This window comes from Orbicella franksi, chromosome 3 (assembly GCF_964199315.1).
Source record: "Orbicella franksi chromosome 3, jaOrbFran1.1, whole genome shotgun sequence".
Taxonomy (NCBI): Eukaryota; Metazoa; Cnidaria; class Anthozoa; order Scleractinia; family Merulinidae; genus Orbicella; species Orbicella franksi.
Genome location: NC_138147.1, coordinates 6,724,885 through 6,748,821, shown reverse-complemented (window position 1 = coordinate 6,748,821; position 23,937 = coordinate 6,724,885). Strand labels below are relative to the sequence as shown.

The following is a 23,937-nucleotide window of genomic DNA, read 5'->3' as shown; positions in this document are numbered from 1 at the left end:
ACCTGAGGTTGAGGCTGAGATTTTGGCGAGAATATAGTAGCGTGTTGAAAATTTGTAAATACAAAACAATTATGTTTTGAACTAAACCATATAAAATTCTTCCTTTCTCTAAACGGTAAAAGTAGCCAAAACCCAACAAAAACAGCGCTAGCCGTATGTTTGATGCTAGTAACATTTCTGCCAGAGGCGTCAGATCAGGCTAAAATTACTTTAACACCATCCAGACAAGAAGTACATTCGAAAACAGAATGTCATACGCTATAATCTAAGAATATTCACAGGAATATTTTCAGTCTAAAATCGGCAGAAAGATAAGAATATTCAACCTCGGCTGGAAAAACAATATTCTCATAGAAAAAGTGTGTAGTTCAAGTAGTTACCTTGATCAGTTAAGTCTAAACAATAAATAAAATTATATAACTTAAAGTAGATATTAAATGATTTGGAAGACAGTTAAGTAAAGAGAAGTCGATTAACTTAATCTGACTGCATTAAATTTCACTCTCTGATATAATACGAGAACAGTTGTCACCGTTGATTTTATTTCTCACCAATTAACGCCTTCATCTTTCTGAATACAATAAAAAATTATGCTTCAAAGGAAAATAATCAAGTCACTTGTGCAACTTGGCTCTCAGGAAGCCATTAATTTCCTCTCTCTTTCATAGATCTCATTTCTGTTCTGTATGTTTTCTCCAAATTCCCACGATATTCGAATGCTTTTTAATTTTTCCGAAACTGTCGTCTCCATCCTAACAGCAGTCCTGTTAATTTCCTTCATTCCGTTATTAACCTTTCTGCTCTTTGGAGAGATTTTTCTCGTCCTTCGCAGAAGCTCGTTTTTCCGTGAGTCGATGATGCTGACTCAGCTCAACTCTTTCTTCAAACCTGTTATTTATTCCTATAAGGATCGCCATACATGTGGATGTTTTCTATTTCTTAAATAATACTGGCTTAAAAAGACAACTTCTGACGTCTGATGGAACCTCGTGGCCTTAAAACGAGATGCGATTGAAAATTGATTCAAAGTGGTTTTTAGACATTGAACGTGGAAAATAAATTGCCTGTAAACAGCGCAATTTCGAGGCCACTGCACCGAGTTTTGAATCCATAAATTAGGCCATACTGTAAATCATCATCAAAAACGCACTGGCATCGCAAAACGGTAACAGAAAATATAGGGAGATGTGATAACGTGGAAAACATTCAAGAAATCATCCTTGTCTGACAGTACCGCGTCTTGTTCGATCACCAGAGCTAAGCCCTGTCGGGTTGTGGGTTTGTTATCAGGGAGCTTAAGAAAACCACGACGGCAACGGCAGCGAGAACGTCGCTAAACAAAAGGTTTACTGAGCAGAGCAATGGCTGTGCACGTGCGTTATGAATCTAATTTTTTAGATTTCTATTTCAAATTTATCGTTGTGTTCCAGATTTAGTTTTGTGATAGTTATGAGAGTGATAAACAAAGTAAAAGACTAAGAGTATTGCGTGATTCGTAGGTAAAATATAAATTAATTTTTTTAGTCGACGTTGTTCTCGGCGTCGCCGTCGTGGTTACGTAAACTCCCTATTCTCATCCTAAGCTCCGTCCAATAATTTTCGTAAACAGCTTTGAGTGAAATGAAAATCTCTTATTGTACGATTTTGAACAACAACTGTAAAGATGATATTTGTGTTCACAGTGGAAAACGGTCAATCAAATGAGTTTGTCACGCTTATAAATGTAAAATCACAATTAGAGTAACACAACAATTTCTAAACCAACCAAGGACCCAACAGAAAATGCAGGATATAATTCTTCTTAAACCCGGCAAGCACGGAAAAGTACTAATCGAAAACTCAGTTTTGCCATCTGATTGGTTTTTGTCTGGGTGGCCCCGGTTTCAGTAGACGCCATGGGACACTTAGCTGCAAAGCAGTTGCCATTGTTATATAGCTGGCATTTTTCCCGCTACAGCGCGCCCATTCATTGGCTAGTTCATGGCCACATGACATCTAACAATGAAGCTGTTTCCCGCCAAATTCCATGAGCGGGCAACATTGCGAAAACTATGACGTTGAACGGGAAACAGTTCACTGTTACCCGCGAAATGTTGACTGCTGTTGCACGTCGACTTCGTCTCGGGAAACATCGAGATTCTCCGGGAACCAAATTCACTGTTCCTCTCGGGACCAGCCATTAAGTATTAAGTATTGTACAGTGATGAACATTTTGTTCTCTTTGTTCCTTAGTTGCAACTGCTGCTGAAGAATCTGATGTTGGATTCTGATACGGACACACCAGAAGAAAAACTGTTGGCTTGGTGTCGACAGTCAGTCAGAGGGTGAATTAACTTTTCATTTATGATTACATCTTCAATTCTCAACGTTAAATATTAGAGATCCATTGCTGTACAGAACACAGATCCTAAGTTCTCTTCAGGGCTCGAAAAAAAAAAAGAACTTGAATTCTAGCTTGCCCTTCGGACAAGCAGCTCTCAAATTTTGCTTGCCCGGGGCAAGTCTTAGTTTATTATTTTTGTTAATTTAGGCAACATACGACTTGCCTTGAATATCAATCAGCGGATTATAACGCAAACAAGTTAACAAGACTGAACACAGAAAATGTCATCTGAGGAATATTTTCGTGATGTAATGTGACATTCTCAAAGCAGGATTTATGCGTTAGGACAATTGTGTTTATAATAATGTATTTTAAATTTAGGACACAATGGATTTTGCATTTAGGACTAAAGAGCCTCTTTTTCAAGACCAAAGAGTGACCAAAGAGTGTAGTAACATAATTGTCACTATTTGGTGTTTGAAAAGTGTCACGGTAATCATGGCAAATGGTACAGTGAATATCGTGAAGTCATCATGTACATTTTATTTCAGGTATGATGGAGTGGAGGTCAAGAACTTTACCACCAGCTGGAGAGACGGACTGGCATTCAATGCTTTGATCCATAGATACAGGTAACTTGCTCCCCTGATATAACACTGTCCTGCATTTTACTTCTATTGGAAGAAAGATACCTTTTGGCAATTTGTGTTTTTTCGTTCGATGAAGTACATGTATCGAAGTATGTATAAGATTATACAAAATGAACTTCCCCTTTTTGGCTTTTAGGCAGTAAAGACATCAGAAACACCTACAAAAACAATAACAACAACAATGCACAACTACATTGACACAACAACAACAACGACAATGTGAACAAAAATCACAACTACGTAAACACAACAACGGTAACAACAAACACCACTATACCCAGCAAAATAAACTAACAGACAAATGATAAATAACATAGAAACAGGTAAGAGAGGATTGTTAAACAAACTACAGCTGTAACTACAGAGTCGGTACAGAGAGCTAAGCTAGGGAATGTATTTCTTGAACATTCAATACAGAGGGAGATTACGGTTAATTACATGCTAGTAAACATGTGAGTAAACAGAGATTTTAACCTTCCCCTTTACCAGATCTGAAGTCATTTTTAATTTGTCATTGTTGCCTGTACATTGATTCACTTCATTCTTCTTCGTGTTTTTCTAGACCTCACCTGTTTGACTACAGTGACCAACTGGACAAGACACCCATCGATTGTTGTGAAAATGCTTTCTCCGTCGCAGAGCAGTTTCTTGATGTAGACCGGCTTCTGGAGCCTTCAGGTACAAATACGGCATTTATCATAGATCTGTTCCTGACAAAATCAGATATCAACTGGTTGTTGATTAAAGAAATCTAACTTTTACAACAGTGGATCCGTTTTCGTTGAAATTTTATTGGTTTGAAAATTAAGATGATTTCCGCAGAATGTTCGAGCAATAATGGCAAAAATAAAGTTTAAAAGAAAAACGTCATAGCATGGTTATATTTTGACTAAAGGTAAGAAGATCTTATCAAGACTTAAGCTCTCAAGCTGACCCCGCGAGAGAAAATTGAACTTGAAGTTATCCATATTTCAATTAAAACGGACCTTTTTTGAAAACACAATAACACACGCTTCACTCGAGCATTTTTACGAGGTTTGACATTAACTTTCTCGAGAATGTTTGGGGATTTAATCGTGGGGTCACCTAGAGAAATGAATTACAGTGAGATGTTTTAAATAGTATTCAAAAAGTTAGTGTGCTGTGAGTAGATTTTTAGTAAATAATTTTTGCACTTATTGCTCGAACTTTGTGCGGAATCCGTCTTAACATGTACAATCCACAGGTCATGAAAAGCCAGCCAGACTTGATTTTTTTTGCTTCAGAAAAAGTCATTTATACATAATGCATAATATATTACATAATAATACATGTTCGCGCAACATCTAAGTTATATTCAAATTTCTCTCTCAGATGTTGTTCGTGACAGACCCGACAAGAAATCGATCCTGATGTACGTTTCGAATTTGTACAACAAGCTGGCGCCTGGCGTGACACACATGACCGTCCAGAGGAATGGTACTAGTACCAGCACGTCACGCAAAATTGAGAAGTCAGAGCACACACATACCGTGTCAAAACGCACGATTAGTAGCACGTACCACACGGAACACACTGTGAAACACGTTAAGAAGGGTTATGATGAGAGGGAACCTGTTAGATACGTGACCACCACCAGTACCACAGTGAAGGAACCGCCTATACAGCACTCTGCAATCACAACTGTAGTGAGTCTATTGTTTACTTACGTTCACCCTACCTCTCCACAGAGCCCCTTCCTTAGGACAGTCCCATAGAGCAGGCCTCCCCCCACTAAAACAAAAGACGAGAGTATATTTTTAGAACTGAGAAGAATCGGTTTCAGCATACTTACTATGGGAGCAGCAATACAACATCTCTTTAAATGGCCAGTTTGAAAATTGCTACGACTTCCTGGCTGAAATATTCCATCGAGAATGTAACTGTGAATGCAGCCGATGCCTTTTATGTGCCGTTGTCGTCCGGGAGTAATTTAAAAATCCAATAGAAAACAAATGGAACTCGAAGCGTACTTGTCAAAGAAATGTCTTTAACCATGGCATTGTAATTTGTTCCATCTCTAGGTGGAGCGTACTCAAGAATCGGAGCGGCCTGATTCCATGGTCAGTGAAACAAGCAGCGTGCGAGATTCTGTCGGTTCTTTCAAGGAATGGGAAGACTACAATTCTGCCCTGCAAGATGTCTTAAACTGGCTGTCACAGGCAGAAAGGACTTTGGAATCACAGGAAAACATTTCTGATGATGTTGATGCTGTGAAAAAGCAGTTTCATGAACATGAGGTAAATAGATATCGTAATATTTTAAGCTTGTTTATACGTGTATTTATTAGTCGGGCTATTCTGATGCCGGTATTTCATTCGGTGACGCAAGCAGAGTGGGGAATTAATTTCGATTTCTCCAAGAATTCGCTGACGTATTTGGTTAGATTAGGAGTTTTTCATTTCGGGGAGTTTAAGACACTGGTGAATCTGTAGGGGAAAGACGATCCCCTGCTAATTAAATTCTTGACGGCATCAGTCAGAAGGCGGATTTCTTAGTACGATAAATTCAAGTTCCCTTTTCTCTTCTTGAACGAACTTTACTGAAATTCCAGTTGAGTTTCGAGTTCCTTGTTTCAAAAGAAAACGGAACTTAAAACATTGAAGACATCTGTGGATCGTGAACTGTTTTCTGAGCGGAAATCGAAAACGTTTTGTGAAAATTCAAGTTCCTACAGCACTGGCAACCTCGTTCTCAGAGCGTTTTTTCTCCTTAGTCCCTGAAACGGGCGCGGAAAGAACAAGGAATCTGGAGGCGATTCTAAGTACAGTATCTCAATATATAATCTGCCCTCAAATAAGACTGATGAACGAGGCGCGGTGGCCTCGCGGTGCGCCCGTCTCCGGATCGAGCACTTCGGGTTCGAGCCCTGGCCGGGAACATTGTGTTGTGTTCTTGGGCAAGACACTTTACTCTCACAATGCCTCTTTCCACCCAGGTGTATAAATGGGTACCGGCGAACTTAATGCTGGGGTACCCTGCGATGGACTAGCATTCCATCCAGGGTGGGGGGGGGGGGGGAGGGGAGAGTAGAAATATTCCTAGTCGCTTCATGCTACAGAAACCGGGATAAGCCTGATGGCCTTATGATGGGCCACTTGGCTTGTAAGCAGACTTTACCTTTACCCTCAAATGTGAACCCAAGTAAGCTTACACACACTGACCATTGCATTTTATTCGGTTCCAGGACTTCATGATGGAGCTGACCTCCCATCAGTCGGACGTGGGAGCAGTGCTGGAGTTTGGTAACCAGTTGATAAGCGAAGGGCTTGTGAATGAGAAGGAAGAAAACGAGATTCGAGAACAAATGATCTCGCTGAACGATCGATGGGAAGCCTTGAGAATGGCGGCTATGGACAGGCAGACCAAGTATGTAACGAAATGGCGAAGGTTTAGAAATTTGGTTTTGTGATAAAAATAACATAACAATAAATATGTTAATTGACCACTCCCCCCCAATGAAGCTTTTCAGGGCCAATGGAGACAGATGGTGAAACAAATAATGCAAATGAATACAAGATGATTAAAAATTCCAACTGGCCGGAGGCAGACCAGTTGGTTATTTACAAACGTGGCTGAAGAGTTGAACTCGGGGCTACCGAGAAACAACCCCAGGTTAATTGTCAGAGCGGGACTTGGTCGCGCGACCTCCGGATTTCAAAGCCGGTGCCCCAACCACTCGGCCACGCTGCCTCCACGCTGTGATCTGGAGCTACAAGACAAAATTTAAGAAAATTTAGTTCTTCCTCAAAAGGTTTGCCTAAAATCTTGAGCAGGGGTCAAACGGTGCGCAGTTTTTGAAGCCATAAGGAAGTGGCAACGCCTGCCACGTTGCGAGTATTCAGTAATGTTGCAGACAGTGAAATCATGTTGTCAATGTTGTACGCATTGAATGCAACACTCCGCGTTTTTATAAGTCCACAACATTGCACCGTATTCTTTGGTTTAGTCCTGTCATTACCCTGATGTTGTAAACAATTCTGAGAATACATGATTTCAAGAATTTGTTTATTGCCACCGCGGCCCTTTCTTTCACAACCCTGTGTACTTTACACCTTCCGCACAGGAAAAACAAAAGAGTCTCTTAATCTCGTATTGGCACCTATGGTCTTCGCCACACACTAAAACGACTTCTACTGTCCGATCTTCATGTGCGTTTCTCTTTGAAAATTAAATGATATGATTTGCTTTCTCAGACTTCACGTGCAGTTAATGGATCTCCAACAGAAGCAAATTAACGCTCTAGCTGAGTGGCTGACAGTGGCAGAGCAGAGAATCAACAGCTCTGAACCAATTGGATCTGATCTTGACACTGTAAAGCGTCAAGTGGAAAACCACAAGGTTTGAAATTTGATTCCCCTGTCAATATTGTATGCGCCAGTTGTAATTTGTGCTTGTTTGTGGTTGTTCGCGAATTATAGTATTTTCGCAGTCCCTCCTTAGGTGTGTAGTGTGTCAGATAATGTAATTTAAAGCTAACAATCTTTTAAAGTTCAAAGTAGTCAAGAGTTCTCTGCTTCTACCCTCCCCCCCGTTCACACTCTCCTCAGTACCTGATTCCCCCCAGATTATAGGGTGGTCACTCCCCCCATTCTTATCCGAATTAATTTACAGTAAATTTTTCTTACAGACCTCGTAGTAAATGAGGCAACCAGAAGATCGACCAAGCTTAAACAAAGCAGTTTTTGTCAATAAGGCTCAATACGCATGACGATCTTACGTCCACTTTTGTCCGAATAGTTTTCTGCTAACCCATTTAACAACGTAAATAATCGCTTTCCTCCCTTCTTATAGTTCGAGGGTTCACGAGCGCCTTTGTACGGTAAACTTATTAAGCTGGGATTGTTGAAGCCGTTTGTTGTGTTGCAATGTTGAATTGGTTTCAGTTATGTTTATGCTTTAATCGTGATTCATGTTGTTGCGTGACAGTTTTTCCAGGAAGACCTTGAGAAGCAGCAGCAACAAGTGAACTCGCTTACGCATATGGTTGTTGTAGTTGACGATAGCAGCAATGAGAGCGCCACCGCTGACCTGGAGGAACAGCTAGCGGTTCTTGGAGAACGCTGGTCGAATGTGTGCAAGTGGACAGAGCAGAGGTGAGAGCAAAAATGCAGGTCTGCTTCATAGTTTTCACAGAGGGTGAAGATTTGTTTTGTTTTCTGACACCGTAGATGGACCATGCTTCAGGACGTGCTGAAAAGCTGGCAAGAATACAGGGATGAAGAAAGAAGACTGTCAAAATGGCTGTCGGAAAAAGAATCACAGATTGAAGATATGAAACACATTGATTTGGGTGATGGTGAAGTGGTCAAGAAAGCTCTCAAAATGTTCACGGTAAGAGTTCTGTAGCATACTTTGCGAAGCCTTTGATTTTGTTGTGCAATTTTATTCCTCTCTTTCTCTCCCATGCTGCTTGCTCGTAAATCCAATTTCAAATGTTCAATTGTTGTTGTTTATAGTGGACAATGCGCTTAGTACATTTAGCTAGTTCACAGGCATGCCACTTAAACTGGAAGAAACAAATATCTCAATTAAACATAATAGGCTTAAAAATCCCAACTGGCGGGAGGCAAAGCAGTTGGCTATTTACAAGGATGACCGAGGAGTTGAACTAGGGTCTACGGAGAAACACCTCCAGCTTAGTGGTCAGAGCCGGACTTAAACCCACGACCTCCGGATTTCAAGTCCGTCGCCCTAACCACTCGGCTACGTCGCCTCCTGAAGTTTTGTATCTCTGACCTTTTAAATATTACAAAACAATATATTTTTTACAATTTTTCGTTCACAGAACATGGAACAAGAAATGGAAGCTCAGCAAGCTACATTTGGAACTTTCAATCTCGCTGCCGAGAAGGTCGCTGAGAATCTGGAGGAGAATTCTCCCGGAGTGACTGACATTCAAGAGAAAATGGAGGAGTTTAACGACAGATGGAACAAAATAACCACGGAAGTCTCCAGCCGAATAGCCTTGGTAAGGGTTAACAGTGGAACCAATCGTATAGGGCTGCAAAAAGTTTTGTTTTGATTCTTCAGAAGTTTTTGCTGGTTTTCCATTTTTTTTTCTTTTTAATTTCTCTGCCTTCAAATCCATGCTAACTTGGTTTCTGATTAGTCATCCATTGGAAACGCCACGTCAATTACGCGCGCTTTAGTGGCTTCCTTTTTAATGTTTCCTAAAAGCGCTACTGACTTTTTCGCTCAAAAGGAGTTCTCAAAAGACATTTTTTATTTCGAAATTTGTTACAGATACGATTAATTAGTAATTGGTCATCGTGTTGTACAACTCAGGGAGTAATCGTGCTCGTAATTTCAAATCGACCTCGCGCGATTTTGAAATTACTCACGCGATTACTCCCTGAATTGTATTCCACCCGGTCCAGTCCTCCGTAAAAAAAAAAAAAGATGGCGACTGGTACATTTACCCATAGTTCTTAGCGCACGAAAACCTTAACAACGTTCATAAAAACGTACAGAAGAGCTATAAAATCTTCAAACCTAGCATACACAATGTCCTTAATACAAGGACAAATATTGTAAAAATGTGGCTTGTTTCTTTGTGCCTTATGGGCTGTGTTACATTCGCAAGGTATTGTGGTAAAATGTACAGCCGCCATCTTTTTTCCTACGGTGGATTACTATTACACGTCAACAGTATATTAAAGTGAGTTTTTGTTTTCAGTTGGAAGGTATGGAGTTAAAGCTGCAGCATTTTCACAGTGACTTAGCTGATAAGACCCAGTGGATGAGTGACACAGAAACTCTGCTCAAGTCTCCCGCGTTCAATCTGGATGACGAGAACATTACCAGCGATAAAGTGGCTCAGCAGAACGAACTTGTCGAGGTAACATTTCAGTTTTGTAGAATTTTATGACGAGAATCACTGAAGGAACGAACGAACGAGCTAACGAAAGAATATGATAAATAAATCATTAGATGACCTGATAGTGTTTGAACAATCGAAAGCGGGTTTGTGGGTAGTTGTAGGCGAGGAGAGGAAAATGATATTTTATTAATTTTTGCTGCTGTAAATTCTGACAGTTGTCTTATATTTAAGTAGAAAATTTAATGTAGTGCGTCGAGTCGGTTCTCCAGTGTTGCTCGTGGAGTAAACCTAACTACAATCAGTATTTTTATTTAGCAGTGTAGTATTACAGTACGTGAAGTAAGGGATGCTTGTTCAAATAAAAAAAAGGGTCAGTTAACAATCGTTATAAAAAAAAAAGAAAAAGAAAATTTAGCTGCCTCTTTCTGAGGAGGGACCTAGGAGTTTTAAGCTGGACGGATGCGAATGCTGTTTACCAACTATATGTGGTCACGTGCTATTTAAGTCGACCGCTGCTCAGGTAGTTTTCGATCGGATCGCAGGCTCAAGCCAGGTTCACTTAATGTAATCAGGAGCTCCGCTTTAAGGCTTGGCTGAATCTATGTATCAGTGAAATTAACGAACGTTTGCCGTTAAATTTTGTTAACTGTCACATTGTATTGGCTTCCGAGTTTGACAGTAATATCTTTCCTTCCCCCTCCCCTCAGTCACTGGACAACGCAAGAAGACAGCGCAAACCAAGCGTGACGGCCGTGCAGAAGAAAGGAGAAGAGTTGATCGAGCACTGCCGTAACCAAGGCAACATACCAGTGTCTCTTGAACAGTCGCTTAGCAACTTCTCAGACCGCTGGAATTCCGTCGGAAGCTTGATAGACGACCGCAGACATAAAGCACAGCTGGCGCGTCGAAGGCGGGATGTACAGGACTTGATGGTGACATTGGAAGCGGTGTTAAAGGACGTGGAGAGAGTCACGACCAAGTTTAGCGCAGAGGTGCCTGAGAACGAGTACGAAATGAAGTCACAACTGGAGTTATGCAAGGTGAGTTAAGGTCACACCTCCCGACTAAAACATGAGGATTGTGAATTGTATCAATTTTGAGGGAATTAGATTGTTGGAATGAAGCGTCTTGATTTTATGTTCCTTAATCTTTCAATAGACCCTTTTCGTAAATGGCTTCTAATGGTAAATTCTCTTGTAAGTATTAAAATTAGCCTTACTAACCTCGTTTTTAAGTTGATAATTCAAAAGAATTTCTACTCTCACCTGAAGTTAGGGAGGCTAGTTCAAATGCATGCAAAAGAATTTTAAATTGGCAGCCATTTATGTAAAGGGTGACGGTCTTATGTGCTCTGCCATCAAGTCGTCTTTAAGATGTAGTATTTTAAGCCATTTGCTCGATTCGTATATACATCTTTCTGTTAAGGCACTAAGAAAATTCGAGTGTATTAAGACATTTTGGAATTGACGCGCCCCATCTCTAGATTTCTTTAACACTACGAATTTACAGTATTTCCTGAAAATCGAAAATCTCACTAAGTATCAATTAACCAAGGTAGAAAACACCAAAATAGTGATAATCAACCAAAACGAAACGTGACAGGTTAAGGGATGAACCTGAAAAGACAAGGCAACCCTTTTAATGGCCCAGTTGCAACTGATCTCTAAGGAGATATTCTCTCTACTAGAACCATAAGAATATACCGCGATTAGTAAGGAGAATTTCAGAGTTGACATTGTGAAAATCGTTTCCACTGAAGGTGAAACTCGAGGAAATGAGCACCAACGAGGTGTCCCTAATCAAGGTTCGAGAATTGTCACGCAACCTGAGTAAGGAAGACAGGCACACCCCACACCTCCAGTCAGGGGTGAAGCGCCTTGACGACCGCTGGTCAAAAGCGCAGACGACCTTGGAAAACAGGCAGAAACAGCTTACGGCCGCGCTGGAGTCTGGGCCACCTAAACAGTTTCTTAGCACGATGGACGCCGTTCTACTCAAGATTAAAAACATGGAGTCACAACTTGGCTCGGAGTTTCTCATCACTGACACAGCCTCACTTGAAGAACAGCTACAGAAGTACAAGGTTGGCATGCACGAAATCTTATTTTTTTATGCTACCTTCTAGCACGTTAAACAACATGATGTTATGAGCGCAAAGATTGGTTAGACAGAAAAGTCCTTATTATGGCCGTTTGACGTTTGCGAAGCAAGCGTTTGACGTTTATGAGAAAAGGTTTTGCCCAAAATATTAACGGAATGCAGTGATCTCTAGGAAAGAGATTCAATTTGCGCCACCACCAAACTTCAGCCTTGTGTTTACAAGTGCGTCAACAGTGTTAATCCATTTCCATCTTGTCCGTCGTTAGTCAGGCCCCATCCACACTACACCAGAAAAATTTGAAAACAGTGATTTCACTCTGAAAACGCATCAGATATTTTCCGTTCGCGCTACGCCGGAGAAATTTGAAAACGCAACAATCACCGGTCATTTTGGATTAGTGTTTGAGGAAATTCGCATGGTTACTGTAATGGCATCGTTTTCGAAAAGCTCCGCTTTCAAAATGTTTTCTGTCCACACTAAAACGCAAAGCCGGCGTTTTCAAATTGCTCCGGTTTGAAGAGCGTTTTTTCGAGAAGCTCCGTTTTCGTGACGGATTAGTGTGGACGGGAGGCCTAACCGTGGAAATAAAGCTGCGTTTTCAAATTCCTCGGGCGTAGTGTGAACGGGGCTTCATCCTTTCTTGCTAATGGTTTTGCTGTCTTTTATCAAGTACCCTAGTGCTGTTCTTGCAAAGTCTGACCATTGTCCTTGAGATTTCCTGTAATCTAGGGACGCTATCACGCACGACATAACGAGCGTTCGTGTTTCTCTTTAACAGCAACTACAGTCGAACATGACAGAACAGCAGCGGAACATGGATTATCTGAACAGCACTGGGGACAAGTTTGTTAAATCCCTACCAAGACAGAGATCAGAACAGCTGAGATCTAAACTCTCCGACCTGAATGATAAATGGAGGGACATAAATCTCCATGCGGAGAAGCGACAGAATCAAGTAAGAAACTTATGAAGCTTTTTGCACGTTAAAATAGATCATGTGACTGTTGCACCTTTTCACTTTCGCTTTCACTGCAAGTTACATTGTCCTGATGTTGATAGCCTGCGAGCATGATTTCGCGTTTTGGGCCTAGGAGGCAAAAGAGACGCGCGAGTCTAGTTTTTAAAAGCCCCCGCGCCCTCCCCTCCACCACGTCGCTCGTTCCGCAACGTACGTTGTTCGTAACCTTGCTCGCACGCCAAAGCGAAAAGCCAGATAGCAGCGCTTGAGTGTGCTCGACACCGGTTTGAGCGGTCTAAGTTCAAGCCCTGCCCAGGGTCATCGTGTTGTGTTTTTTGGAAGACATGTTACTCTCAGTGCCTCTCTCCACTCAGGCGTGCAAAAAGATACCGGCAAACTGTTAGGAAACCCTGATTGAATGCGATGGGTTCCTGAGAAGGACTAGTAGCCCGTCCAGGGGTCGGGGGAGTAGAAATACTCCTACACCCGTAGTAGTTTCGTCCTACAGGAGCAGTAGTTGTTCGCCAGCAGTTGCGGGCCACTAGCCTTAGTCTTTTTGCAATATACCAGCGTAGAATGATGTTTTGGGTAGTTTGTGACTGTTTATTTTTTTCATGTCAGGTCTCGAAGGCCGTAAATCAAACTCGTCAGTTTACTGAAGAGATCCGAGGGTTGTTCAAATGGATGACAGATGCAAGTGCTTTCCTCAAAGATCAGGAGCCAGCCTCTGGAGATCCGGAAACACTAGAAGCTCAATTGGATCAGAGTGAGGTCAGTTCATTCACGTACGTAAATCTCTAGAACAACTAAAGTGGCAAGACTCTTCATGTTGTGTAGTGGGGAAAAATGCAGTTGACAAAACGCGAAGTTTGCAGTAGTGCAAAAACCAGAAGCCTTAATTTATGTTTTTACACCGCTGGTTTCAATACTGATCTGCGAACAGACTAAATTTTCCGTGTCCCTTTCTTGCATTTTGGCAAATTATTTTAAACTGCAAATTTTCAAGTCAATAAATAAACCTCACATGCCTTGTTTAACTGAGCAGTTTTCGAACGTGTTTACGCGTTGTCTTGAATTGGTTATAAGCACGTATATCGTGGTTGGTTTCAAAATCATTTATAAAACAGGTAGCTCTACAAATTTGGATATTATAGGTTTGTATTTCTTTCTTCCTGTGAAGTCCTGAACGTTTTCGTGAAAGTTTGAAAGAACTCGAAAAATCTGTTAAATTTCACACCTTATAGTTGTCCACTCTTATTATTGTCAGGCCCTTCAAGGAGACGTAACCAAGCTTCAACGCAAGCTTGATTCATTGAATGAGACCGGTACATATATGATCAGCAAGGCGGCACCAGTTTTTGCAGGAAAACTGAAGGACGAGCTGGAAGAGTTGAACGGGCGTTGGGACGAGCTTGTTCGGGTAGCTTTGAGAGTGAAAGATAATTTGGTAGCTTCCCTGGAGAAATACCAGAAACTGACACACGACATGAAAGAGATTAGTCACTGGATCATGCAGGTAGAAAGGTCAATTGCTGATGATGAGGGTGACATAACGAGTGGAGGAATGACCAAGGAGAAGACGGAACAGTACAAGGTAGAGTTGCGTGACAGGGTGGAATTGCGTGACATGTTAACTTGACGCGACAGTTTCACCTGACACGACAAGTTGACGTGGCTTAACGTGTTGTTCTGTGGACGGAATAATTTTTAACTTTGCCCCTTTTGGTTTGATATGGTTGAGTACTATTTGCTTATGTGGTGGAATTATCGATTGCAGATTGCGAGAATGCAGAGAATGAAGAATCGTATTTTCTCTATCACGATGAATTTCCATTTCGTTAGTAGTGATACTTTGCCTTCAGTTTTAAACTTATTTAACGTTCCCCACGAAAAGGTACAAGTAAATATTCTCTGTCCATTCCTTGCAGGAGCTCCAACAGGATATCTCTAAACGCGCCCCAGTCGTGGTGCGAATCAACACAACTGCCAATCAAATGATTGACAACACAAAACAGGGAAGCCCCGCCCTCTTGAAGGAAAACCTGAAAAAGTTGAACGGAGACTGGAACCGACTGAAGACCAAGGTTGCACAGCGGCAACATGAGTTCAAGCAGACGCAGTTAGAGCTGGAGCAGTTTCACGTGTTGACGGAGCGGGATTACAAGCAGATGGGCGACATCGATCGTGTAGTGGAGAAGAGCTATTACGTGCTTGAGGGAACTGAGGCCGAACTGGACGATGCTTTAAGGGTATGAAAACAATATGGATTATCAACTGTATGGGGAGTAGAGATGGCGTAGTGGTGAGACCGCTCCCCTCCCACTGCTGTGGCCCGGGTTTCATTCCGGCCCGGTGCCATATGTAGGTTGAGTTTGTTGTTGGTTCTCGCCTTTCATCGAGGGTTTTCCTCCGGGTTCTCCGGTTTCCCTCCCTCCACAAAAACCAACATCTCCAAATTCCAATTCGACCAGGATAGAGGACCCGAATGAAAACCAGCTAAGGCTGATGTGGCTTCCTCCCTAAATATTGTAATTTATTCCTTTATTTAATTTATTAACGGAATGGAAACCAAGTAGAGGGTTTGTGCAGAGACACGCTGGAAGTCTTCTCATTGGTTTACCAGGCCTGGAAAACTGTGAGAAAAATAAACTTAATTTCTGCGAAAGGTCTGGACTTTGATCAAGTGGTATCAAATTGCCTTGGACGTAAACGAATTACTAGAATTATTAGAATTTCTAGTGTTAAGTATTCATACTACTGGATCCTGACACTCTGGTTGTGTGATTGTAACGTAACACTTTTGTCTTGATTTTAGAATCTAAACCGTCACGTGGCAGCCATTAAAGAAAGCGGCCCTGGCTCGGTTCCAGATCTCGCCAGGCAGCTGATGAGCAAGAGAATCGCTGTATCGATAATCAGGAAAGACCTAGATGATTATGAGGTGAAGATCATGCAAATCACCTCAAATATGACTAATATGATAAGATAAATGGTTTTGCGCGAAAGTTATTATTCAATTCTTACAGTACTGAAGCTCACTCAAAATGCCTTCAGTATTGCTGTGTTCACCTCTAAACTAAGGTCTCTTTCTTGGTGTAAGTATATTTTCTCTTCGTGCGCTTTTTTCGCTTTACTTGGTCTTCCTTTGCTTTTGCGCATTTGCGGGTTTAGCTTTACGTAACTACTTTTTATCCTAAGTTATTATCATTTTGTGTGCCGATGACAGCATTTTTATTCTTTTGTTAATTCTTGGGTATCTTTAAGGTAGTCTATTACATAAGCCTTATTGGCTTCCCTGCGCTTCCTTGCCTTATACGTTGATATTTTGTAAATATATCAAATGACAAAAAAACAAAACAAACAAACAAATAAACAAAAAAGCTGCAGCGCCCTTGGATGCCAAAAGCTTCCTCGCGCGCTTTTTGTAGACATTTGACCAAAGGGAGCATGGAAGGTGTATTTCCGGCGAAATTCACTGTACTATTATAGTGCGTAATCAACCATAGTATGTGATGAATTTAGCTGGAAATGCGGTCGAATAAGACTCCTTGCTCCCTATGATTGGTCAAGCGCCCGAACACTTCTTTGTAGTCTTGAGTCAGGCATGTTATAAATCGTTCTGCGTCGCTGATTTTGTTGTCCTTGTTTATCACTTTCAGGATCGTTGGTCTGATGTTCGTGGTAAAGTCGATAAAACTCGTCAAGTTCTTGAAGGCGAAATACAGCGGCGACAGCAGATGAGGAAAGACCTGGAGACGATTCGAATGTGGGTGATCAAGATTGAAGTGCTCATCAATTCTAAATTGACCAAACACGAGGAGATGGACGAGAGAGAAATTAAGGTGTGTTTTAAAGGTCCTAGTCAGCCACACCTTTGTTTTTGTTTAGTTGCGAGAGTTAGGCTTTTATATAGAATGTCCAAATGAAGGAACTAACTGTGAAACTACGAAAGATAATTAAACATACATTCAGATACACAACTTGCTGTAAAGCAATAAGATTTCGCTTCACCGTGCAATATCAATAATTTCGATGGCATCGAAAATGGCGGAGGCTGACTAGGGTTTAACGAAGAAAAGAAAAAAAACGAAGAGACAAACAACAACAACAACAACAACAACAACAAAAACAACTTTATATCAAGAAACGTTAAAAAAACGAACAAAACAAAATAGCAACAAAAACAAAGCAACATATCTTTCGTCCTTCATTACAAACCACATATTTTATTTGTCAGCAAATGTCCATTATAATTAACTCTCTATGTCCTACAACAACAGGCTTTAGAAGAGGAATTTTCTCTGAATCAATCGCTATTGAACTCAGTCGAATCCACGTGCAACGAACTGAGCAATACTCCCAAAGGCTCGGTGTACCTCAAGTTGATTAAAGAACTGGAGCAACTCCGAACAAAGTGGGTTGCAATCCACACCAAGTTTAGAGAAGTCAAAGAACAGCCCGGCAAGAAACTAGAGGCAGAGTTTGATACGCTTCACGGACAGACATTAACTGATTTGGACAAGATTCAGCGCGGCGTCAAAAAGCTGAAGTTGGAGTCCGCTGAGCCGAGGAATATTAAGAGTCTCCTGGATAAATGTGTGGTAAGCGTAATCATTGTTCGTTCAATTTCTTCATTAACATAAAATAATTAAAATAAATAACTTTACTTAAGTGTCAAATGTATTTCGCACTGGTGTGCTGATTGGGAACACTATAAATAAATAAACAAATCTTTCAAATTGAACATAAACTTTTCAGAATCCCAACTGGTCGCAGGCTGACAAGTTGGTTATTTACCCAACGCGGTCGAGGAGTTGAACTCGTGACTACTAAAAACAAATCCAGATGGCGGTAGAATGGAAGATTTGAACCAGGGACCTCCAGATTTCGAAAAAAAAAAAGATCTAAAAAACGAAACAAAACGTCAATAGCCACTAGGAAACTTTCTATTGGAAAATACTTTTGAGTATCCGAAACAGGTTCCTTGATGAATTAACAAGCTCGCTCTTGGGATGTGGTTCCATCAACGTGTCATACAATGATTGATTAGTTCGCATAGCAACTCAACTGACCGCAGAGACGATAGCTGCGGGCTCAGTTGGATAAGACGGGATTGAGGATGTCAAAGTTTAATTACTATGCCGTATAAAATTGCCTCGTTGAGGAGAGGTGAAATGAAGGAAAAAACGCTATACATCTTCGTTTTAGCTGTGTTCGAATTCGAAAGTCTGTATTACGTATTCAATTCAGTTCTCGCTTGCTTTCCTCCATTGGAAGTCTTTGTTTTGTCTATAGTGTTGAATCGTAAGCACTTGAGTTTTAATCTTATTGGACGCGTTCCTTTTGGGTGATCCGGATCAGAATCAGTGATCAAAGATCACTTGGATCATGGTGCATCAAAGGAGCCGATGAATCCGTGACCAGAGTGGATTCATTGGCCTCTTTGATGCACCATGATCTGAGTGATCTTGGATCACTGATCCTTATCCAGATCACCCCAAGGGAAGGCACCCTTTGTTGCTCTGCGGTAGACTTGTGGTTTGGGATAGTTTTTAAAATATGATAAAGAATTACATGTAGCAGGGCTAGATAATCCTGCAGACAGCTGTGGGCGAGAAGTTTGATCATCAGGTGATTGGTTTTTGTTATTAATAATTTAGTACTTTTAGCTACCATCTCAGCGGCGAGAACTTGTAGTCGCGGAAACTTTCTTTTTTTCGCATTCCTAGTCAATCATTTGATAACTTTTCAAACATGCGGTGTCAGGTCACTTTCTAGCTCTGCTATCAGCCAGTTTGTTTCGGAAGATTTTATAACGCTGTCATTGATGAAGGATTATTTTCTGGAATCTTCCTTTTGAAGGAAAGATCGTGGATGATAACTCATCTTTTTGTGAACACAAGAGCATGATTTAAATGAATAATTCGGGATTTAAAACAGCGCTCTTAAACACAGACATAAATCAGTTTTTTTCTAAAATTTGTATCACGTCTATGTTTGAGGTAATTTTGAAATGCGTTATTTCAATGTGTAATCAGCATTAAATACTCACAGACTCGTTCAGAAGTAAAATAAATCGTGCAGCTTTTCAAAACATAAAACTTTTTTTTTACATTATTGCAAAAGAAAATTATTTAACCAAGGGGACGGGCTTCATTACTATCCATATTGAAAAATTACTGAATTCTTTGAGAGACTCAACCTCACGCAGATTTTTAAATGCGAACGCAAGATCTAGAGATAACGTGAGGCCTTTGTCATCTTAATGAATTTGAGATAGAAAGTTTGAAGTTTAGTCTTGAAATGGCGCTTGTTTCCAATATTTTGTTGTTTGCGGGAATCGAACAAAATCTTGTTTACAGTTGTTGCATTCGGGTTTGTTTTCTCGGCAGAATCTGAATTCTATTTGTATTTTTAAACTTTGGCTCTTTTGTCGAAAATGCTAAACCGCAATAAAGTGTTAGAATTTCGTTCGAAAATTGAATAAACCTTGTGTCATTGAGCCGTCCTTGTTGCTTTGAATTACAATTACGATATTTTCAAAATTGTAAAAACAAATCTTACTGTAGTTTCAACAACCTATTTTTCAAGCGACCTCCTGTAGTGACTGTTTTGAGCCAGGATTTTCTTTTTCCGTCGACAAATTAAGTTTGTAGATTTGTGATGTAGATTGTTTTTCGCGATCAGTTTGCTGGAGGATGTTTTCGTCATTTCGCGACAAGTTGCGATCTGTTGCTGAGGTAATTTTGTTCGTTTTATTTTGTTACGCATGTTCTCTGTAGGTACTTTTTCCTCTCTGTAAGAAACCCAGAACGTTGCACGAAGAACTACGAAAATTAGTGTTATTTTTAAAGCCGGTCGTACGTTTACGTGTATGTTTTCACTTTCAAAAATACATGTAGGATAGCTCTTTCCTGGAATATTTGCCATCAGAAGCATCAGGAAAGCACTTTTACCGAAAACTTTTGAGGTTAAGGCAAGTCTTCCCGTATACTTGCCTCATTGGAATTTTTTGTCGTTTTCTAATAGCTAGATGAACTTTAAGTCACATTGTGCAAATTTTTACAACAAATTTGTTCAAAAGAGTGGAGATGCTGTTTTGGGCGAGTCTAGAAACGTTCAAATATAAACCATTAATATCTGGCTTAGCAACGGTGGCAAAGTGGAAAGTAGCACCTTTTACAGTTAAGGTTTTTAAGTTACGTTATTGCTGAAGTTTCTTATTGAAGCGCGGAAATTACCACAGAATTAAAAGCTATTAAAATTTCACTTAAGTTACCGGGCACATCAGTGGTCGACCGCAAAAATTGGTCTCGTAACGAGTGCTTTTGGTAGGGACCATTACCAGCCGAGACCTGGAAAGAATAGGCCTGGCGCGGTGTTTAGGGAAATACGCTTAACACGCATGTGGTTTCCTTGATTTATATGTGTGTATTTCCCGTTGAATGAAGTTACATTGAACAAGTGTTATTACAAGTCTTCCTGAGATCTTACGCGCGCGCGTCAAGGCACGCGTTCGTGATATCGCGCGGGTCATTAGAAGCTTCGTGGATTTGCGATGCGTTAGTGACGACTTAGTTGGACAGCGGGAATGGCGCAGCAGTGAGAGTGCTCGCCTCCCACCAATGTGGTACGGGGTCGATTCCTACCCGATGCCATATGTGGGTTGAGTTTGTTGTTGGTTCTCGCCTTGCTCCGAGAGGTTTTCGCCGGGTACTCCGGTTTTCCTCCTCTCCAAATTCCCATTCGATCAGGATCTGCATGAAAACTAGCCAAGGCTGATGTCACTTCCTCTCTGAATATTGTGATTCTTTTTAAAGGACCTCAGTCACGGTATTTTGAGTTACTTTGCCCACGTACAAAATTACCTTTAAATTGAAGGAAAGTTGAAAATAGTAGTTTACTAAAATAGAAAAACACCAAAGAGACAATAATAAACCATAAAGGAACAAGTATGGTTAAGGATGGAGAAGATTGACGCGGATTACAAACGACGAACTTGAAAAAAATTAGGCTAAACTTTTCAAGATGTTGTAATGGCTAAACGTTGACGTTACCGATGTAACGATGTGTCTCTCTCTCTTCAGACATACAAAGATGAATTGTCCACCATCAAAAACGACTTGGATCAAGTCAGGAAGCTTGGGTTCCAGATTATGGAGCGAGTTCCAGAAGAAAAGAGGACTGGAGTCGAAAGACGAGTCGAGGAAGTCGTTCACGAGCACAGGGAACTGGAGAAGAAAGTGCGGACAAAGGAGGAGGTAAGTGCATGCGCAGTAAGCACAACTGGCTTACGAGCTGACAAAGGCTCTCCTCTAGAGGCAAATCATTGTTTTCGTGTAGGGTGAAAAATTAGCGAAAATGTACTGCTGTTGTCTGAGTGACCGCGTGTGAGAAAATGTATATACGATGTAAATGCGTTAAAGCCTTTAAGAGAAAAGCTCGTATGCACAGGAAAACAAGGCAAAACTGAGATTATATACTTTCACTGATCTCTATATATCATTTAGGTTCTACATACAAGGAAAGTACCAATTTCACTTTTCAGTGTCAAATTCTTGCTTTTCAAGAAAAACCATGCTTAGAAATTTTTCATACATTGTCAATCTATCAGAACAAAGAAGTCAATTCTGAGGTATCTTGTTTATCTTGGTCCAACACCAGTTTCTCAAAATTAATATTTCAAGGAGTTTAAAGTATTTAGCAATGAGGTTAGGTACTCCAAGCTAGCAACTAAACGAGTTAAACTTCTGAAAAACTGAATGTTAAGGTTTTTTTTTTACATTGCCCTTTAGAGAAGTCTCCGGCCTCGTTGAATTACTTGAAGTTGTAGGATTTGAACTCGCGATCTTTTGATTTCAATTCCGCCCACACTCTTCGTTCATGGCAGCTCTTCACAATAATCCACTCGAAAACAGAAACAATAATTTCCTTTCCCGGTGGGATTAACAAGAATAAAGCTCTTTGAAATATTACGCCAGCTGTGCTGCCCATCCACGTGGGAGATCTTGCTATACTTAGCTCTTACGCTGACGCACAAGGGTTAAAGTTAAAAAACAAATTTGGAATCTAATATGTCCTCTACTCTTTACTGATTGCTTTTTGTGTGGTTTCACATGGCTTGGTTTTCATGGGAATTTTCTGGTAATTTGTTAGTATATTTAGGGAAAATCCAGTCTTGTTGCAGGACAAAGGTTGATGAAATCGTTTTCGAGCGATTTAGTTTCTTTAATTTCTGTGCATTGATTGTTGTCAAAGTTTAGTTCCAAATAATTGAACGTTGACTGAAACAGGAATTTTGAGCTTTTATTCAGGTTAGTAGACTCGAAACGTTTTTTTTTTAAGCGACGAAAATCACAAGAAATTCATATAGTTGTTATTTGTCTCGATAAACATGGAAGCACAAAAGGGTGGATTTGATGGCTTGCAATGACCTGTAAACAATCTCACAAGTATGGTAATTTTGGCAGCTTGTTATAATGGCAGGATCGCGTGATTGCGTCGAACGAAATCCTGAATTCTAGCATATTTATTGAATGGGGATAGTCACCTCGCCGTGCCTTGAAAACAATTGTCTCTTCTTGTCTCACTGTCAAACTTGAGGACATCCGGGAAGATCCCCAACGTGTAATCTTAGTTTTCGTTGACCCTCTTTTTGTATTTCCGGGATATCAAGAGAAAATCTGAACAAAAACAACACAGTTCTCTTCAGTAACACTCGATTGCTTTTTGTGAATTCATTGTTTTATCCTTTTGATAACTATGAATTTTGATCTGAAATTGATATTTCTGCTCTGATTTTTCCAAGGTTTTGTGAAAGTGGTCGATAAAATTCGTATTTTTTTGGTTAGTGTTTATTTTACCCTGCTGTGATTTTGTTCCTTAACTCTTTTAAGCCCAAGATTGAACCATCAATTCTCTCCCCTTATCTCTACACATTTCTTGTGGTCTTAGATATGAGAATTTATTTGTACTGATTGCAATCACCTGTCTGCTTCACTAAACATGGATAAATATTACAAAGAGAAATGATATGTCTGATCGCACTTGAGGAGTCAAGAGTTTAATTCATGAGAAGTTGAAGCGATTTCAGTGTTGTTTCATAAATTTCACAAACTTACTTGACAATGTTTCTTACAGGTAATCTGGCGATATTTCAATGGTTTATCTTTCTGGGTAAATTTCTCTTCTGACCAAGTTATTCTTAACAAGCAGATGAATAACAATTTGGTCGATTTTTTTTTTTGTACACAGCTTTCATTATTGGCTGGTCAAGGCATGAATTAATTGCTATACAGCAGGATTCAAAAGTGACCTTTTTTTGTTTAACCTAATACTTGCTGTTTCACGTCGACTTAGCAATCATTAAGCCATAAACAAAACCTGCATTTTATTCTTTCATTGGGTTTCGTTCCGTCGGCCCTCCCAGATCTTGCACAGATAAGCTGCGACATCTGTTGTGATTCTCGTTGGATTTATTATTCCAGCGGCGTTGCTGCAGTGTTTTGATTGCAGTCAAAATTATCGCTTCGGTTATTCCGCCTGATTTTGAAATGACTTAAGTACAACTCCGTGGTAATTTGGAAATTTTTTCCGAGGAATGCGATATCCGACAGAATCGAAAGGTAACCGATTAGTTCATTCTTTATAGTGACTTGAATTGACGGTAAATCTTTAAACTTTAATACGTATTTTTACGTTTTGGATTGCGAGCTTGAAGAATTGTAATTCTAACAACTTACATTGGGAAAGAATTTGAAAGCCGTGTTCTTGAGTTTTTGTTTTGCAGTGGCAGCTTTTACAAACGTTTTCGTCGTCGCTGTGAAATGAAAACTTGTGCCAAATTATTTTGTGACTTAATATTTATTTCTCAGTGTTAGTTGTGGTCGTAGGTGCGGCCAGCAAAGATTTTCTTCGCTATCATGACTTTTTTTACATGGTATAATTTTGTATTTTTTCTGAAGAGTGATTTGTTTACAGAAATCCTACTGCATCAGTTCTGTAATGCTTTCCATCTATCAGTCATGTAGTTTTTCTATTGGAATTACCTCTCACTAGTTTCCT

The 23,937-nt window shown here is 40.3% G+C and overlaps 1 protein-coding gene across 3 annotated transcripts in view; it reads left to right on the top strand.

The window, feature by feature from the left end:
* The window catches only part of LOC145480940 (dystrophin-like), a 71,875-nt gene that overhangs the window by 10,264 nt on the left and 37,674 nt on the right, over positions 1–23,937 (top strand). For all 3 annotated transcript variants that reach the window (XM_081459283.1, XM_081459285.1, XM_081459284.1), the window contains exons 7-27: positions 2,233–2,324; positions 2,875–2,955; positions 3,536–3,651; positions 4,327–4,640; positions 5,016–5,231; positions 6,179–6,360; positions 7,188–7,332; positions 7,921–8,087; positions 8,163–8,325; positions 8,780–8,962; positions 9,671–9,832; positions 10,522–10,854; positions 11,574–11,897; positions 12,694–12,870; positions 13,495–13,644; positions 14,141–14,467; positions 14,802–15,122; positions 15,689–15,814; positions 16,533–16,715; positions 17,154–17,474; positions 20,961–21,134. In XM_081459283.1, the coding sequence (XP_081315409.1) occupies positions 2,233–2,324; positions 2,875–2,955; positions 3,536–3,651; positions 4,327–4,640; positions 5,016–5,231; positions 6,179–6,360; positions 7,188–7,332; positions 7,921–8,087; positions 8,163–8,325; positions 8,780–8,962; positions 9,671–9,832; positions 10,522–10,854; positions 11,574–11,897; positions 12,694–12,870; positions 13,495–13,644; positions 14,141–14,467; positions 14,802–15,122; positions 15,689–15,814; positions 16,533–16,715; positions 17,154–17,474; positions 20,961–21,134 (4,257 nt within the window). The remainder of the gene's footprint in view (positions 1–2,232; positions 2,325–2,874; positions 2,956–3,535; positions 3,652–4,326; positions 4,641–5,015; positions 5,232–6,178; positions 6,361–7,187; positions 7,333–7,920; positions 8,088–8,162; positions 8,326–8,779; positions 8,963–9,670; positions 9,833–10,521; positions 10,855–11,573; positions 11,898–12,693; positions 12,871–13,494; positions 13,645–14,140; positions 14,468–14,801; positions 15,123–15,688; positions 15,815–16,532; positions 16,716–17,153; positions 17,475–20,960; positions 21,135–23,937) is intronic.